We start from the raw sequence: 20,358 nt of genomic DNA, 5'->3' as shown, positions 1-20,358 counted from the left end.
AGAAAACATATATGAATCACTTATTGGGTGTTGTTCCTATGTCCCGCTCTCGTCCCTGTCTGCTTCTTTTTTTTTTTTTTTCTTTTTTTTTTTTTAGCAGGTCAAAAAGAAACATGAGTAGCAGGCTGAAACAGATCTGCCGATGATTCTTAGTAATGAAGCGGGACCAACAGGAGGCGCTAACTACTGGCACTTTTGGTGCAATAAAGATGTACAGTCTATCAGAATTTTTAAAGCAATGCAACTGCATCATACACCGGTGTTAACATGTGTTAAACCACAAAGTGCCACCACTGAGGAAGGAGTGTATATTGAGCTCTGCAGGCTGGTCAGCAGGCTCATGACCTGATGTTCTCTCTGTCTTCTCCCTCCTCACTTTCAGGTACTGATGATCGGGGATGATCTTTTAAGTGATGTAGGCGGAGCCCAACAATGTGGAATGAAAGGTGTGCAAGTCCGGACTGGAAAATACAGGTTAGTGATGTCTTAAATCCACAAATACTGTGAACTTTGGTTTCCTGATCTACCAAATAAAACTCCTCATTGGCCACTCCTGGGCAACATGTTTTCCCTATTGGTTGATCCTTTAGCTGTGTCAGTATGTGCCGTACTTAAGTATGCACTTATTCACTAGCTTGCTATCTGGCTTGATCTGTGCTCTTAGGCCTGCATGTAAAATAAATTTGCTTCCTTACAAGGCAACAAAGTTTCACAGCAATCACAATATTTATGCGTTAGATTTCTTTTTTGAAAGTTTAACTCTTTAAAAAAATAAAAGAACATTAGAAAAATATTTAAATGCATTTTATATATATATATATATATATATATATATATATATATATATATATATATATATATATTCTCATACTTTGTAGACACTGAGAAGCAAGTCTGACTATATTGTAATCAGGGAAAAAAAAGTTCTGTAAATCTATTCATCTATTTAACCAGAAGAGGGCGCCCACAGACCAGATTTCTGGCTCAAAGTTTCCTCCATAGCTTGTAGGCTTCCTCTGAGTCGACCATCTCATTCTTAAACCTTCCAGATTTGCTTATTTGATTGAGAATCTTCCACAAATAGCTTCATTCTCCGCACATGTTGAATACTCTTTGCCCACAAGGTCGTAGTCACCGAAGGATTTACAGTTCCCAATCTGGAGATTACTGGGGCGCCTTCCTTATGGTGTAATTACAGAAACCTATGGTTGATTATTTTAGAAGATATATGTGGTACTTATGGCTTCAAGAAAACAGAAAAGTGACCGGGAAACGGGAGCTACATTGTGGAGCTATACATTATGTTATATGTTTTGTACATTATAATGTATGTTCAAAGTCATATGGTTAGTGGTGTTTTTAATGTTTTTTTTTCTGTATGGAAAACTGCCTTAACTATAGGTTTTAAATTTACACTTAGGAAATATTTATGGCTATGGAAAGGGAGACCTGAAATTTTTTTCTGTTACGCCTGCGGTGCTGGTCATAAAAACCTCTTCACAGCACTAATTACTGTCATGCAGCAGTGGAACAGGTATTTAGATCAACTTGACATCATAAATGTTTTCAATTACAAGTGAAATATTCATTGAAAAGTTCACATTTAAGCAAAGCATTATCGTCTAATACAGTATTATGCAGAATTGCCCCTTTCAAAGCATTACAAAGGATTATTATAAACCTACAAATGACATTTTATTGTTTAACCTGGTAAATCTACTGCATTGCACCAACTTATTTGGAATAATGTACTAATATGTTAAAAATATATGACGGATAACAATAGCAGTCAGATACATGCCCTGTAGTAGAAGGTAATTTCCCTCAAAAGTCAATAAAGGAGGCGCTTAAAAGTACACTTCCTTAAAGTTGTCTTAAGAACATGTTATGGAACAGAATAAACACACTTTGATGCTTTTTCACCCGCACTTAAGAATACTAAACCTCTTGAGGTATATTGCTCCCATTTTGTTTGGCTATGAAGCACCCGTCAGTCTGAAGAGAACCATGCTTCATGCTACGCTGCTGCCGGCTGGCATGCAGGTTGTGGTCATGTGACCAGAGAACGCTGAGTAATCTGCTTGAGCATCAGTGGGCTTTAATCCTGTACTAAGAGCACAGCCACTCACTGCAAAAACCCGTCTTCTGTCTGTACAGTTATGCTTGTGCGCATTACAGGAACATGTGGGTGGGTTTTTTTTTTGTTGTTTTTTTTTTCCCTTCTTCACATGAAGGTGGGTTTGTGTGCACTGGTGCTGACACGTATGTGCATGCGTGTGTGACCTGCACATCTCCGTGCAAGTGTGTGAATTCCTTGTGAAGTGTTTCAGCACGCGTGGAGCAGACTGAACATTTTTTTCTCATGCAAATTCCCAGCGGAGTGAGCTGAATCCATCTGGTTTATGTGACTTCTCGATCTTCTCCCAGCAGCTCAGTTGAGCTCCAGTGTGCTGATACTCTGCAGATTCAATTATATCTCTGCTCAACCATCATTTTGGGGTTTTTTTTCCTTTTAGAGGAGAGAGCAGCTGGTTACAATAGAGTAGCAGAAGAACTTGCATGTAATCAGTGTTGAGTTACATGACATGTGTTTCATGTCTGGCCTGTGAATGGGGTTCATGTGGTAGAGGACGTGCATTAAAATGACTCATTTATCAAACCATAATCATTATTTTGTGCTGTATTCAAGGTCCTGAAGTTGAGCAATCAGTTGCAAGATTTTGTCACTATTTTGTTCATCTTTGACTATTATTTTGCCAGCAAAGGATTACCAATTTACACGAAAAACAAAGATTTCCTGATGTTAAATGTTGGCTAAAGAAACAGTTTGTGTTTTGAATTTTACCTCTGAATTACCTGGTATGAATAACTGATGTGTTTGTGTGTAAGTAGTAACGGAACAGACTCGTTATATTTGTGTTTTTGGGGTTTTTTTTGTATTATGAAACATAACTAGGAGGAGGAAATAAAACGTTTTTATGTAAAAAGTTTTCGATCAAATAAGAATTTATGATATTTAAAGTGAGCTGTCATATATGTATCAAACATAAAACCCTCAAAATATTCCAGATCCCTTACGAGGCGTAGTGACTGTGACATTAACAGTGTTTCAGTGGGAGTCAGGGGGGAGTCGTGAGATTTAACATTGTTTAGCCAAACAGGCCCAGTGAACCCAGGCTTTCTTTGAGCAGCTATAAACCCGCAGTCAGATCTGTGAAAACACAGCTGTTTCCAAGTCAACCAGATGCTGCGCAGGCCTCCACTTCCCATCAGACTCGGAGAAAAAGACAGCTTCAAATGCCTCAGACACCGAGACGAGACAGGAAGGGAGAAAGATACATATCACAGACAAATCAAATCATATCTACTTATATTAAAAGCTTTGCACTTGACATACTCTTTCTCAGCGGGTACTGCAGGAGTCCTGTAATACTTCAAGCCGTATTTAGACCTTTCAGAGACTTTCAGTCTGCTTTTTTGCGATCGTCACAGTAAACTCTTTCAAACAGATAATTCAAGGTAAATCTTTTTTTTTCTCTAAATAGCTTGATTAAGGAGGAATTGAAAATATGCCTCGCATGTAATCTAACTTTAATCGGTTAGAAACCAAAATGTACAATATTTTACAGTATCAGATTGAACTAAAAGGATGTATGTTATACTATGTATGTATGTATGTACAGAAAGAGCAAAAGTTTAGCGGTAATGGCTGTCAGACGATTGATTGGGCACGATGTCGGGGTAACTGTAGCAGCGTAGTGTTCTGCAAGCAGTCAACTTTCCCTTGTTCTTAAATAACGAGGGAAAGTTAGCGCACCTCAGGGGAGCCACAGAGCCCTTTGCTCTTTAATGTACACCAGGTTTGCAAAAGAGGGGCCCACTGCTGAAAAGTGGATGGAAATTAGAGCAGGAGTCCTGAGATGCGAGTGCTGATGTTAATCAGCTGCATGGGAGCAATCTGCCGACACCGCGCTCCGGTCCGACCTTTGCTCTGGCATTTCAGTATGTGTTGACTGGTGCTCAAAGTGTTAATAGCTGTATGAAACCTGAATACTTTCTGAATACTTTCCATACCACATAGTATCTGTTGCATATTGAAAATCATCGAGTTCTTGGTTCTTGTCTTGACTTGTACTCTTGGTCGTTGTGATAAGACTCAACTGTCTGCAGGAGAAGCTCTCAGACTGCTGTTGATGTAAACATCAATTTAGCACTGATCCACTGGAGAAGTACGGATAATTGTGTTAAAAAGGAGAGTTCTCTTATCGAAACGTGTCCACAATAAGCACAGTTTTGGTATTAAAGCTGTACTCGTGGATTTTACGGCCTCTTGGAGTCCCGCTGTAAACACAACATCGACTTATTACCGCCTTATTAAGCTGTTGGGTGAACTTGTCAGGAAACAGTTCCCACCTGACATGGAGCAACATTGGCATTCATGTTTATGGCCGACTGATGAATGCGAGTCTATGTCAGGCTGTACACCTTTTGAGAGGGATATCTTGCTCTTTTAGCTGTGAAACCGTCGAAGTCGGCAGTTAGTCGCCCGCTTCGTTTGTCTGCCGTTTGGTGCTGGGAACGTGGCGAGCGGTGATTTATCTGCTGTGGGTGTCAACGGGATTGATGCTAACGGTGTGCCTGAACCAAAACAGTGAAGTTGCAGACGTAAAACCAAAACAATGAACCAAAATGAAAGACGTCACAGCGCCCCACTGGGCCGAGAGGAACTGCAGAGTTAGGGTGATTGTTCTCTTCGGGTCTGTTACTAAAAGTACCGCTTTTATATTAGTCATTTGATCCATTGTTAATATGAAAATCTGTATCGGTGCCGCTTTAAAATGGAGGAGGTGGGTGTTTTGGGTTGTTGTTTTGAAAAGGTATCGGCTTGGCACCATTATCGGACAGCGTCGGATCATCCCCAGCCCTGCAGCCTTGTAAGTCTCAATCTCAAGAGTCACAAGCGTACGATACAGACGGAGCATTCAGGTTGGGAGTGTGCCGTCTTTGTTTTCTCCGTCCTGCGGCCTCCCCGATGTTGTCTTTTTGAACAGTGATCCCCCACAGTCCGCGGCCTCGGCTGGTCCCGTGTTCTTTGTTTCTGTTCTCTTATCTTCACGGAACTGCATCAGCACAGATACTGCGGAAGCTTTGAAGCTTCATAAAAGCCGATTCACAGCACGCTGTTCCTTCATGCTATTTGTAAACCAGTTTAATTGCTACTGCGAGACGGCAGTCTGTTTCTCTGTGCGCTGTATCTGTCACAATCAAAAGTATTTCAGCTTAAAACATACAGCTTCAGCACTGATACGTGTAATTCTTCTCAGGCGAAAACCGTGTGGTGATGAGTCAGATACCAACCCTATATTTATAGGTATTTTTGAATGAGGGCCAGCGAATTAGAAGAAGCCCCACTCTGGAATCTCCTAGCGAGCACTTAGCAAACATTTTCACACAGCAGCAACCATCTTCAAAATGGTTTACACTATAAACCTCTCTCTCTCTCTCTGGCCGACGCTTGACTGCTAATGTGAATGTTGGGAAACAAGCAGGCTGAGCCAGATTAAACCTCTCAGGAGAAAACTAGTCCCTGATGGTGCAAACTATGAACCCGTTTACCGAAACCGCACCCTGGTTCGTGCACTCTGTCTGCGGCCATCACTGAGGGACGCAACAGGAAATAAGCATTGCACGGGGGTCAGTAGCCATGTGATTACCATACAGATTAGTTTTCCTTCGGTCATTTTTCTGTGCTGGGACTGGCTTGCACAAACTCACAGTCCACTGTATTTATAAAAGCAAACATGTTGATGTGAGCATGTTTCTGGAAGAACATGCTAGAGAGAGAACATTTCATCAGTTTAATGCTGCATTCATGGTCATGTTGGCAGAACTGTAAAGAACAGGGGGAAAAAACCTCATGTTGTTCCAACTTTTGAGCTTTAATGCATTAATTTACAGATATCTCCGGTCTTGTAGTCACAGCGGATAAATGTGGGTCTTAATTAGCTACTTTGTACGTATTTATAGTTGTTCATTACCAAGTGAAACTAAGGACAAACGACATGTTTTAAATTAGCTTTGGTTTGCATCGATGTAGAAAGAACTGCACGGGAGATGCAGCTATTTTAAACATGAAGCCCATAATTAAATCGTCAGATGCAGTCGGGCAGATACAGACAGTCAAAAGAATTCATTCATAAACCCGCTCAAATTTAAGCAAAGAATAGGCAATTAACTGCAATTTAGTATTGATTATTTTAGTAGGTACTGTAGCTGTGAAAAAGTCTTGATATCTTTGATGTGAAACTCCAACAAGGAAGTTGAAACGAGTGTTTTCTTATCATGTTTGTTCTATCATTATTTGCAGCATCTCTTTTTCTTCTTTTTTTTTTTTCATTATTATTCTTACTGTTTCGTGTACACATTTGTGTATGCAAAACGGAGTCAACAACTCTTCCGCCCTGATTAAATACACCGGCTGAATGAAAGACTTGTAAAGTGTAAAGATCTCCCTGCATTATGTGCGTCCACACAAAGGTGAGCCTCTTCCCCCATCTGACACAAACAGCCTATCAGATCTCCATTCTTTTGAATCAAACAGACATTAGACAGAACATAAGACAGCAGTGTTAGGTTTGTGGATGGGCTTTGTCCTCTGCAGATCTGTGACACTGAACCTTGACAGGGTGGCCGTGTCTTGTGTGCACGGCTGTGGTTGCAGCCTAATCTCCTTTATACGCTGAGCGCTGCCCCTGGGATGGCTCTCCAGGTACATACTGTATTTCAGCCTAGGTTATCTTTCAGTCCTCCAGTGGTGTCCTATGGCGTCAGCGGCTATGATAATGTACATGGTTTCAAGTGTGTGCCCGTCAGAGGGGGAGTGATTGTCTGCAACATGTGCTTTACGTACTTCAAGGCCTTGCTTGTGTGCAAAACTGTTATGAAATCGTTTCGCCCACTTTCATGCCTTTAATTCTCCTTTTGAAGCACATTTGTACAGAGCTGGATTTCTTGTGCAGTCGTGCCTGAGCAGGTTCCGCTTGAGTCATACTTTCTCTGTGCTTTTTGCTGTCCTAATCTTTGGAACGTGTTTTCCTCAGTAGACAAGAGTGCAGACATTTTTATAATGTCTTATACAACAGCACGGTCCCACACCCTGTCCTCTTAACCACTGTGAGCACATTAGTTTTGTCTTTGGGGGAAGGAAGTGAAGTTATCTCGGTTCACTCCTCTCCGCTGGGGCTGCGGGCTGTGAACCTGTCAAATGCTTGTCATCTCGACAGCTACAGTATTTCTCAATGTGTCGTTTATGTCTGTTTTTGCCTCGGCACCATGGCAGTGACTCTTTGCACCAATCCAGGGAATCGTACTAGAAGTGCACAATATGGCCTTTGAACTGAAGCAGAATCCACAGGGACCCTCTTTTGTGTCCAGATCCCCCCTGATGATCAGAGGAACTGAAATCAAGAGCACTCTGACCCGTTTGGGTTTTCTTTGTTCTCCTGCGAACACACAGATTGAATAAACAGCGTTTGTCTTCGGGCAAGAAAGATAAATTATGCATAATTATCATTGTACATTATATAAATCTCTGTATTCTGTTCTATTGGATATTCGAACACTTGTTAGCATACGGTATAATGGCAAGAAGTAAAAAAAAAAAAAAATACTGCTAACATTATGCATCATAACAAAAATGCATTATGCAGTAGAGGACAGTGATGTCTGGCCGGCCTCTCACAGCTCTCTGCATGGCCTTAGTCAGTCAGCAGCAGGGCCTTGGCAGGATATTTGAATGGTATAAAAAAAAATAGGAAAATACATGTTGCATAAGGTTTCTATTTCCACTGCTGGATTTCCCTCCTTTTTAACAGATAACACGTGAAAGCTGTTGTTGGTAGGATTTTCTTTCCCGGCCATTTGCTCCCACCTTATCTTGTTTCCAAGGCAGGATGGGTTGTTCATTTCAACACCCTTCTCTTAAATTGTCTTTGCCGTAAACATATAGGCAGGGTTACATCACAATTGCGGTCAAGGGCAGCATTTGCCACAATTCCGCACAGTCATACTAATTACCTTAAGAGTTTAATCCCATTCCCATGGATTGAAATTGGCAGTTTTGGAGGGACTATAAACACAAACAACCCTGGAAATGATTTCCTCATCTTGCCAGCTCTCTGCTTTTTGATTGAGACCCACTTATAAGACACTGCTTTGTATTTTTTTCGAACACTGTCTCTTTACCATTTTCATGTATGCTTTTAATAGAATATCCCACTGAAAACACAAGTTCTGACTTATCTACTGCCTGTAGGCTGTTTGTGTGCTTCCTCTTGCTCACAGAGGACAGCAGCTGAAGCCTCCTTGAGAAAGACTCCTGGCCAAAATGCCCATAAAAAATTAGCAAACCACTACATCACAGTCCAGTCGATGCTCTATATATTCCAAACCAGTATTTTTTTGTTGAAATACGGCTAATACAGCTATTTTTGCAAAGTATTTAGTCAATGCACATCTACAGTATGTACAAAGCCATATTTTTTTTTCCCTTTGTCGCTACCATAGTTAGCCCTTAAATTGTATGCAGCAGACATTTTCCAAATGTAGTTGTGTGTAAAGGTAAACAGCTCATTGTGATGGCAATTTAACAGTTTGGTTTACTAAAAATGTTCAAAAAACCCCCCGTCAAACTGCCATTATCATGCAATACCACGCCAAAATTTATTTAAATGAATCCATAGTCACATGTAGCCAAATAAGGATGTTACCGCTATGTACGCAGTCATTTAGTCATTCGGTTCACTGCAAACATTAAACTTCACCTAACTTAACAGTGTGCAACGATATACAGCTAATTGTGTTAGCAATCTAAACTGTTTATTTTACTGTATTTTGGCAAAAAAATAAAGACTATTAGAATACACCTAGTTTATAGAGGTCCATAGAAACGTATTAAACCCCTAAAGCAGCACAACACACTGCCACAATATGACTGAACGCAGCCATTTTTACCCATATTTAGCCAAAATATGGCTAAACACGTTTTGTTACTTTCAGCCAAATAAGGCCAAACAAAGCTTTATTCAGAATATTACCCCCAAAAATGACTAAACATGGTTATTATTTTTGCTAAAGTAGCTATGTACATGCCATATACTGGCATTCGGTTTGTTGACAGCGTGGTTAGCCGTTAATGTTCATTGCAAACAATAAATGGAAAAACAAAATCTTTATGATCCCATAACTTTTTAGAATATATCTGACATTCAAATGGGACTGGGGAAGTTGTAGTTAGCTGCAGCTATGAATAAAGAAGAAAATTGAAATCCTTGTAACTGCTCTAGATTAAATCTGATGTGAAGCAACTTTTTAAGCCTGCAAGTAGTTTTCTCTTTGAAATGCCCTGTTCATTTCTGCTCTGTCTGTTGTAACAGATTAAAGGTCATTTTAGGTCAACCTGATCAGTCATATAGTCATTAATCTGAGAAAACAAAGCTAAACTGAAAGTTAAAAAAAAAATGCAAAGTGGGGATCTTCCCCCAAACAAATCTACAAAAATTGTGTTCCTTTTCATTGAAGCTGTGTTTTTGAAAGTTATTTTTGGCTCATACAGACGCGAGATGAGAACATAAATAGTGTACCACAGATTGAGTCCAGATCATAGAAGGATGCGGTGGTAGCGGCACAAAGAGGTTAAAGAGCTTGAGGAGACTCCACTGGGTGCCCATGCCTTGTCCACCATCCCTCACCACCCCGGGGTGACAGCTTCCCCTGCCTGCAGACTCCTCTAAAGCATGCCGTGCGTTATAAGTCAATGAGATATTAATAATTAACCTGAACTTTTTTTCACTGTGAGACTAGACTCCCACGGCAGGACAATGGAGCCGCCCAGTCCTCGGCCACTGAGCCCCTCCGCAGTACTTTTCCACCCGTGAGAAAGAAAGAAAATGAGTGAGAGTGGGAGAGAATCGGAGAGCTAAAGCCCACAGATGGCAGACTGAAACATGGCACTGCCTCTTAAATACATGAACACAGACCCTTAGCCGTTTCAATGGGGAACCAATCCCTCTTGCAATTACCAATTGACAAGCTGCTTGGCTGGGGGGAACTTGGGCCTTTGCCTGGTTTCTGCTGGAGCCGTTTTTCTTCTAATGGTTTATGTCTGCGTGTGCATGTGCGTGTGCGTGTGCGGTTGCATACATGTGTATGCATTTTCTGTATCAGAAGCAGGTGACTCAGTTGTCACAGACCGCCACCATAGCACTCATACACGTTGAGATATACAAACACACACAAATGAAGGCTCAGCAAGTCATCAGCAGCACTGCTAATAATAACAAGGTGATGAAAAGCGTGTGGATAGATCTGGGTCACATCAAACTCTGCACGTTGACCGCAACACAGACAGGACAGCGGTGAAATGGTGGAGGAAGTTTGTATTTTTAAGAATTTGGTCAAATAAACAAGAAACACTCTTATAAAGGTTAGAGCTCAGTTTGAAGCTCTGTAATGACTTTTTTAAAGTTTCAAATGAACTTAAAATGTTTCCTTTTACTCTCGGAGGATGACCTTAAAGAGGACAACATTGAGTTAGCATTGTGCTCTTGTGACATTGTGACACTCAAAATAGACAATTATTTAAAAAAAAAAAAAAAAAAAAAAGACCAAATTAAATTAGAATTTGATTCCATACATTCTTCATGCTCAAAAGTCTGGCTTCCACATGACGCCCAATGTAACTGGAGAGACTGTCCTCCAAAAAAGTGACCCCATCGCTCTTTTGTGTTGGCAGTTTATCATAACCCACAGTAATGCTTTAAAGTTAAGCGACCTCCAGCGGCTGTATAATTAACATATAATTAATCTGTAATTAACTGTCAACTATATAATGTGGGTTTTTCTTGTTAGGAGGAGGCAGGTTGGATGGATGGTTCAATACAACAGGAAGACACCACTCTTTGCTTCCCGTTGCGATGACGATAAAGTGAGCATAAACTTAGGGAAGCAGTAACTTTAATGCGCAACGTGATGCGAGTCATCATCTTAACCCAAAACATGACCTTTCACTGACCCTAACCAGGGGGGCTAATTTCGAAAACACTCCTGTGGGTCATATTTGAGGGTCTTTATTGGCTAAATGGTTTGAGGACTTTTTGTAACTGGACCCTGCCATAAATTGGTGATTCAAATGTGTTATTCTACTGAAGTCCTGTGGTTGATTTTCACACACAGAAATCAAATCAATGGCTGCCCAAAAGGCAGAAAAATGCCTCGGAGAACATGATGTTATTCAGCATTTCAAATTTAGATCACTCATGTGTACAAGGTTTCTAGTTAAGGAGATTAAAAAAAAAACAACCTTTCAACTTCAGAGACTGAAACTGAAGGTTTATAGTTTACATCCTGTTGTAGCCTTGCATGTGTTTGCGGTTGGGAAAGACAAAAAGTTTCCAGTGGGTGGTTCTGACGGTTCAGGATTCTGTCTGACTGTCAAACACACAAAACGTCCCTCGTACTCACAAGAGGTTTTTCATCGAGCTACAGGATGTAAAAAAAAAACAAAAAAACAAATCAAGTGACTCTTCATGCTGCAACCAGGGAATCCCCTTTGTGTCCTGCTCGATTGGAAAGAACCGTTAATCTGTGTAAAGTGTGAAAAAGCATGCTGCAGCTGTTTGCTGATCGTGATTCAACATTATACAGCTTTTGCACTGTAAGGTGATAATGACTGCTGCGTGGTCAGACTCAGCAGAGGATGTGAAGGCTCCAACTCTGCATCTGTCATTTCTGTTGCCATAACATGCACGTAACATGGTGGTTTCCTCTATTCAGTTGGGTTGTTTTTCATGAAAGGCCACAGCTGTATTGTTCCAGGGGTATGTTATCTATCTGCGTCTTGTAAATATGGGGTCAAAGAGAAACGAGAGACAGGAAAAGTGAAGCGGATTAAAATAAAAACCGGGCTGCGACAAACCCACTGACGGGAGCTGTCTTTGCTTTCTTCACTGCCGTGACCTTTTATTTATAGCCTGGCCCGTCAAACTGTGATCACATTCTCACCCTCAAGGCCAAGACTCCTGCAGCGTCAGAAAAACACAAGCAGCTCCACACCTTTCGTTCCCCGCCCGCAGGGCGAGCGGAGAATGCTTTGTCTTGTGGTAGCATCTTACGTCACCCACAAGGCTCGGCTGAACATAAAGGCTGCATATGTTATCGGGCCATGTGATCCTTCGGGTTGTGTTGTGAGAAAAGGCGGTGTTTTGGCTGATGGTGCCGCCACTTGTCTGGCATGAACAACTACACAGTGAGCTGGGTTGAGTGTTTTTCCATTTCTCTCTGTGTCTCTCACTGGCAGACCGACTCTTTTCCTTTCGGTGGTTATTGTAGCTCTCATAAATGTGACTCCTCACTATGTGGCCAGGTGGCTGCTCACATTACAAAATACTTCAAGTTATATAGTTTTTATTTATTTGGGGCAGAGTGTTTTACAGAGGAAACGACATTATAAAAATTTGAAGACCTGAAAATGTGGATTTTAATAATAGTTACATGTCCATATGTATTTGTCAGTGTCATGTCCCTGGTGGTAAGTTTCCATTTGTTATTCCTGTTCCTCTTTTTTGATGTGTGTGTCTTGTATATGGTATGTTGACTTTGAACACACTTTGCTTCTGCAAGTGAAATACTTTTTGCTTTAGCCAGCATACCATTCATTTAGGCACAAATGTTCTGCCCTCTTTAGAGTTTCTTACCACTTTCATTCATCATTTCAGTCTTGTAGAAACTGTCGTCTCAATTTGAATTGAGTGCTCAAGTCATTTTCATAAGCGGTTTGCAGTATTCCTACTATAATAGATTATCTACACTCTGTACAGCAGATTCATAAAAGCAAGATATTACTGTGTGGAAAGCAGGCAGTTTATATCCAGATTTCCTGAATTGTGTTTTGTATGTCACTCTGACAGTCATGCACTGTTGGCTCGGGGTGAACTTTCCATCTCTGCCCTCATGCACGCCTTCATCTGTTTTATCTGCGCTCTGTCAAGCAAAAAGGCCGACTCAGCAAAGGTGAAGAGGTCAAGAGAGAAGTGTAAATTGAAATCGGGCCCACAGCATGTGACAGTTTTGCTTCCTTCTAATCGCACGTGCGTCTTTGTGTATGTTCCCGTGTGTTAAACATTAACTGACGGGAAGGTCGCAGTGCCTTTCACCCTGCGGTCGGCTACCTTGAAGATCAGCTGATTATCAAAGCGCAACAAAGATGAAGCTGCACCTCACATCATAAAGTTAAACAACCCCCATTTCTCTATTTCTGTGTCAAACTCTGTGTCTTTGACTTTCACAAACGAGTACGCTCACTCTATGAATCATCCGTATCCCCTTTCATTTCACAGAGGCTCAGCCCTTCCTTGCAAAACTTTATCTCTGTGTTTTATAGAGCCAAGTATCAGGTTATATATCTATCCGCATGCCACTCTAAGCCACTCTACTCCTAAACTGCCTCTGCAGTATTTACTTGATACCCACGTTGTGTCCAGCTCGCACAACTGGCTACTCCACTGTCATGTCATGGTTGTTGTAGGGGATTAGAGGTACATATGTACCCGTTTTTAAAGCTCGCGGAACAGTGATTCAGATTACTTGTTGACTGATATTACAGGTGACTTGTTGTTTATGAAGATAATCTTATGTAAACCTACAAGAGTATCATTTAAAATAGCCAGTGGTTATAACTTTTAAAGGACAAACGGCATTACAGAGCCGAAGGTTAGGGCTCCAATTAATCGTTGTTTTCGTACGATTTCACTGCACCAGTTATTTGTTGAACCAACTGATTCATCTCATGTATGATGAATAGATTATGAAAGTGCCCATCACCAATTCCGCAATCCCAAGTTGTCATCTATGACCGTCTAAAATGAAAAGAAATGAGGTGCGATCAAAACGTTCTAAGCTTTGTACCGCTGACAACCATAAACTTTATCTGACTGAAATCTGGTCGCCGAAATCATCCTCCCCCCCCCCCCCTTTGTGCAGTGATCGCTGCTCCCTGCGCCCGTGGCGAGCTTGGAACGCTTCCTGGAAGTCCCATTCTGCAAACGCGTCAAGTACCATCTGCGATCCGCACTCGATTGTCTCCAAACAGTCAAACCCTTGACCCTTCAGCTTGAACTTCATTTTGGGGAACAGAAAGAAGTTCGAGGGAGGAGCCACGGTTGTGTTGTTGCGGGCGAGAAGCTGACTCGTTGTCAATGAGAATGGAATGTCACACAAAAGGAAACTTTGCCTTCTCGTTGCTTAATCTGCAACCAGTGAGTGTTTGGCATCTTGGTTGATAAATTGCATCAATATGAAACTCAGCAACTGCACTTGTTCACAGGACAACCCACAATCTTTACTGCTTCTGTAATTCTTCGCCCACTCAACAACCACAACCTTGTGATCATTTACCAACTTTCTGATGAAGCCGTTTGCTCTTTCAGCGTGGTAGCAGCTGTGTTGGACTAAGTTCTTGGCCGCTCTCCACCTCCTACCTCACAGCTGACCTCATCCTTAACGTGAAGGCTGTGCAGTGTCAGTCAAGCTCGAGGACCAAACCTATCTCTTCACGTGTATTGATACTGCATTGACCTGACGGACACGCTGCGAGCCGCACATTACCTCACCGGTAACACTAGCTGCTTTTGTGCTGAATTTTGCATGGTCACATTGACCTGGTTGCTCCTTCATTATTCATGCCGGCGGCAGGAAAGCGGCAAAATGAATACACGCGCGCACATGCATGCGTGCATATCTTAAAGACGGAGGCCAGGGGAGATTTTTTTTTTTTTAAAAAGCGTCAGGTTGGAGAGACGGAGTGGTCGACGCTTCGCTCCTTGAAACATAAGAGCCATGTGACTAACTTGCTGGTGAGTTCTTGCCTGTACGTGCGTGTGTGAACTCAATCAGTCCTCGGGCTGAAAAGGGTGCGGGAGTAATCCAGCACAGGAGACATAACACCCCGACCATTAGTGGACCAGCTCGCATAACCCAAAGCGCTGGCAGCTGACAGACATGCGTAAACACATGGCACCGCTTCCCCCGTATTCAACGTGGCTTCAGTATTCAACACCTCTCTTCAACCCCCCCCCACCCCCTCCACACACACACACACACACACACACACAGACCACTGGCCTCTTCTTTCTGTCGCTACACTTGGGCGGCTTACAAATATTTGCCATGGTCCTCTGCAGGCTCTCAGAAGGCAGGATTAATAGTGGTGTGCGCTGCACGCCCAGGGCCAGACAAAGAGTCCCCATCTGGAGCGCCAAACCTGTGACTGGGGAACAGAGGCAGCACACAGAGCCCGGTCAAGGCAGCCCGGGGAGGGAGGGGGTGGAGGTGGGGGGTGGGGGTCTTTAGGCACCACTTCATAAATGAGCCGGACTCCTGGGCAGTCCTGCAGATGAATGAAGGGGGGTGTCTCGGCCTTTTGATGTGACAGGGAGGAAGGAGGGCGGTGCACGCCGGCCCGAGCCTGGTGCCACACCGAATGGATTACATTTCCCCTACCAGCTGATTAAACAGCCAAATCTGCATCCATCACTGGGCCCTGAGCCAAACAATGGCAGTAGCCAGCGGGGAGATCGGCGAGGCTGCCGCATGCCTCCCACAGCTTTCCCACAATTTAGGAAACCAGGTGGGAACATGTTCTAATCGTGGCTTCGGTCAGCGGTTCCTGACAGTTTGTGGTCTATGACATTTGTTAGTGTTTTTTTAATTTTTTTATTATTTATTTCTCAACATATCACATATAGAAACACGGAAATTCATTTGATTATTACACACTAATGTACAAATGTCTATCCAGTTTATCCAATATCTAATAAGAAGCAAGTCCATGCATCTCTATGAGGCTGTGCTGCAAAGCACAGGTTTGAGCTAAAAGCTAGCCTGTTAAAGCTGAGCAACTATAAAGTTGTCCATGTCCTTCCTCTTAGCGTTGTGCGCCAGCGTGCGAACATTTTCCAATTTGCACTAAATACCAAGTGCAGTCAATGCCGATTGATAGGGCGTCTGTACAAAACACAAGCGCAAAGAAAAGAAAGGAGACCCGTAGAGCCGTGCTACCGGCACGGCTAAACCGCGAGCTTCGACTAACATCGGTAAATAATTATGAGTGGCACAAATGTGTTTTTCTTCTCCCCATAACTTGCCGTCCTCTCAGATTTGCAGCATCTTTCATTCGGGTCCCGACCCCCCTCGTTAGAAACCGCCACAAAATAACGATCCGGCTTTTATTTTTAGAATAAGGTATTTTTGGAATTAGCCGTTCTCATTAAAGTCCCCAGTTGGTCTGTTTTATTTGCCTGCAGATATACTGGAGAGGTCTGGAACACTGCGACAGCCGGTGAAAGAGACAGAAAACGCGCACCACCCCGTACGGGCTTTTGCCGAACAGCTGCAGATACTTATAAACGCGGAGACACGGCAACACGGCACAAACGCGTTTTGAAAAACGCTTATGATAATTCCAAGTGGACACGCAGCGGGACGGCCCCGCGGGGGGTAACCGTTTGTCCGTTCGGCGATTGTTAACGCGGCCGACGGCATCAAACTGCTACTCCACCTTGTTTGCGGACTCTCGTGCGCGGCGGCTGTTTGTCCCTGCGGCGCATGTCCTCAAGCTTCTGCTTCTGCTTCTGCTTCTCCTCCCCTCAGGCCGAGCGACGAGAGGCACCCGGCGGTGACGGCTGACGGCACCGTGGACAACCTGGCCCAGGCCGTGGACGAGATCCTCAATCGGAGGGGGCACTGAGCGCGAGGCCGCGGACGCTGGGGGGGGGGGAAAAACTCCTCGCCCGCCGGGACCCCGGGGCGACGCGGGCTGCGCGCCGAGTAGCATTAACAAATTTTTAAAAAAAAGCGAAGGGTGTACCGCAGAGACCGTTTCAACAAAATATGTCAAAACAGTGCGGGGGGAAAAAACTAACAAAACCTTCCAAATATGTAGCATGTCCTGAATAAACCGTCAATAGTCACTGTACTGTCAAAACGTGGGAACGACTGCCGCTCCACGTAGAGGTAAACAAACTAGAATCAAATGTGCAGAGCTGCGGCCGACGTCTGCGCGAGAGCGCTGAGAACGCGCGTCAGAGCTGCACTGTGCATTTGTCAGTACGTGGTTGGCATAGATAAGATGCCTCAAGTTGACGTCAATGTGACAGTAACCAGCTGCTGACTGACAGTTTGATGGGGAAAGTATTGCTGTGTGTTCAGACTCCCTGCTCGTGTTGCACGCTCGGGTTCGTCGACAAGCTACTGCACCAGAAGACGGCTTGTCGTCGAACTGGAAATGCTACAAATGTCGTATGTGGGGAAACACAACGCATGCTCGGCCTTTTTACGCAGCAGTGAGAAAGTAGTCTGTAACTCTTTGATTATTATAAATAAAGATGATTCAGCAGTCTGTGTGAAAATATGTGAAATCTTCCCCGAGTCATTGTCACAGAACTTTTTTTTTTTTTTTTTTTTTTTTCTAAGGGCTCAAAGTCTGAAAGCACTGGGAAAATCTTGGCCTCGGCTCTGGTTCAAACTGGAATTCATATCGGAGCAGCTTTTGTTTTACAACAACAAATGGCTGGAAATGGGAAGTGAGCTGGTCTGGGAGATGATAAATACAGCACCCGCCCAAATGTGATGAATTATGCTGGTGCTTGAGCTCATGTTTCCCTCTCTGTAAACAAAAATGAAGCGGGCGCTCCATCATCAGACCGAAGCATCACAAATCTACAACCGCTTATCTTTATTTACTTGACTCTAAGCCGCCTCTGCTGGGGATTGTCCCTGCCAGTTACACTGCTAAAAGCCACTCATGAGATGTAGTATCTAACAGTGAGGTTAGATGAAATGATGAAGTGGGGGACGGGGAAGAAAAATTGGTTATTGGGCCTCGGTGTGCCAGCTGGATCATTGAGGGCTTTGGAAGTGGGGCGTAAAACAAACGATTCTCAATCGCTGCCCCCGAGGTTTCAGTGTACCAAATACATTCAACAAGAACAAAAGCCCATTGCCAAGTGATTCATTGAGGCCTTTCTGGTTCATTTCACCATTAGCTGACACAAGCTTGAATGTTATTGGGCAATTAGACATAATGAAATGCTATGAAGTATTATGAAACCGTGTCTGAGCCGGGCGTACCACTCCTATTTCTGATTCGGAAATAAATATTAATGTACACAGCAAAGTACAAGCAGCTGGTACTCAGTTTTTCTAACAGCCTGCACATTGTTTGACTCAGTGTTTTGTCCATTATGTTACTGCCTGTTGGCCTCGCGTGAAGCTATTAAACGTGGATTTGACTATTCTCGAATGAATTCACTTGGCCTTTAACTAGGTTTTTTTTTAGTTTTTGTTTTTTTCAGTTCATGGAAGTGCAGTATCTAAAGGGATCTAGGCCACAGTGCTCAACGCCTCCTCTTGGCAGGCCCATCATCGCTGCACACAAACACAGGCATATGACCCAGAGCTGGCTGGTTGTTAACCACACCTCTCAGGCCAGCGCGAGGTCATCCACCCGTTTCACACGAGTTACAAATTAGCAAACAGTTTACCTCCGCCGGCTGCCACGATAGGTAAACAGTGATGTATTCCTCCCCGGGCGCAGCACAGATTCGTTCGCCCGTCGCCGCACGCCGCGAGATTACCTTTCAGATAATAGAGATGACCTCATTTCAGAAGACATGTCTGGACATGTATGATCTCACAGCCAGGGGACATATCGACAGACTGTCAGATCGTTGAGTGACTGAAGCTGTGGGGTTTGATTATCCAGTTGAAGGTGATTTGTACGTCAGTTTGTCACATTTGTGCTTTTATTGCATCTGAATTGTGTCTACAGTTGAACTGCGTGTTGACAGGCGTTAAGTGTACTTAGTCTCAGTAGGTTGAGAGTAAAAGGTTGTTGGTTTTTTGCACGTTTTTGCTTCTCTGCTGTGAAAATTGCTGTTTTCACCGATAAACTGTGAAAACCAAAATCAAAGGAAGTCTTCATCCACAGCTGAGAAATACACTCGAGGCTCTACTGTCCTATACTTTGATTTATGCCTGAATATCTGCTGAACTAACATTCCCAGACTAAAAAGGCAAATAGAAAGACTATACTTTGGACTCTGGGAACTTGAATCTGGCATTCACTCTTAATTTTCCAGACATTTTTAAAACCAAAACAATTGATTACGATCAACAAATCCAGAAATATAGTTCATAGTTGTGAACTCCTCGTCATTTCTCTGAGCTTTTTGTGCATTTTTCTTGCAAATGTCATTCCTATTTAGTCTACTCATATGGAATCAGATTTGTGTCTTAATATTCAAACAAAAACTTATTACATTTTAAACACAAATAAGAATTTATGAATAAATAATTGTCTTTATATATATATATATACACATTTAATAAGGTTTGTCTGAATATTTTGACACAAATCTAATTCCATACACTCGAATTATGAGTCACTTTGGTTAGACATGTATCTGCTTCTGTAGTCACACCAGAACATGATCATGGCTCCGTCCCAAAAGTTCCCTCCGCCAGCCTCTCCCTCTACCACCATTAAGCTGATGATCTCATTTTTTTTATTTGATCAACTGATTGACACCTCGGGGATGCAAGCCCTGCAGAATGCGTCGGTTAGGACTAAGAGGAGAATGTGGCTCTTATGCTGATGGTAACCTGCCAGCACCCAGCGCTACAACGCTCTCCTGGGGGCATCAAATGCACAAAGTTAGCATTTTGTAACAGAACCCAAGACAAAGTTGGGGATTCTTTTTTTTTTTTTTTTAAGAAATGTGGCATTGAGGAGATTTGTGACTTTCACTGACTAATTTTTCAATATCTGAAAGCTGAAACATACGTTTTACCATAATACCCCCTTTTTTTCTTTTCTTTTTTGTTAACACTGAGGCCCCCCGACATCATTACACACATTCGTCTTTGCAGAGTTTACACTACATTCACATACGTTTGTGTGTCATCTGTTTGGGTTAGGCTCCTCTTACACGGCACACAGACTGCTGTTCTTGTCGCGCACCTGCATTTACCCACCTTAACAACTGCCAGCTGTGCGTCACCTTGAACTTTCATCTCCGCTCGTTTGCCTCTTCCTGTTTGACAGGAAACAGCGGGGTCAGCTGACCAGACAACGCCGCACACCTGCAGCCCTGAATGCACCGTTATCCGTGGAAACATGCACTTGTTTTTACAGCTCACAGTTATTTGTCCCACTCCCTTCTGTGTGCGGAGCGCTGGTCCGCGCCGAGGCCTCATTGCTCTTACTCGCCCAAGCCACATGTTTTCCCCACATTTCATCACCCT

At 43.0% G+C, this 20,358-nt stretch overlaps 1 protein-coding gene across 3 annotated transcripts in view; it reads left to right on the top strand.

The window, feature by feature from the left end:
• lhpp (phospholysine phosphohistidine inorganic pyrophosphate phosphatase) overlaps positions 1-20,358 on the top strand; it is a 43,220-nt gene that overhangs the window by 2,920 nt on the left and 19,942 nt on the right. For 2 of the 3 annotated variants that reach the window (XM_069160398.1, XM_069160396.1), the window contains exon 6: positions 383-474. In XM_069160398.1, coding sequence (XP_069016499.1) covers positions 383-474 — 92 coding nt within the window. Of the gene's footprint in view, positions 1-382; positions 475-16,704; positions 17,465-20,358 lie in introns of those variants that run through there. The other variant, XM_069160397.1, reaches the window with a different exon arrangement.

This window comes from Embiotoca jacksoni, unplaced genomic scaffold (assembly GCF_022577435.1).
Source record: "Embiotoca jacksoni isolate LCO1_2020_lvr unplaced genomic scaffold, fEmbJac1.0.p SCAF_26, whole genome shotgun sequence".
Lineage (NCBI taxonomy): Eukaryota > Metazoa > Chordata > Actinopteri > Embiotocidae > Embiotoca > Embiotoca jacksoni.
The sequence above is the reverse complement of the archived record's forward strand: the minus strand, read 5'-3'. Positions and strand labels throughout refer to the sequence as shown.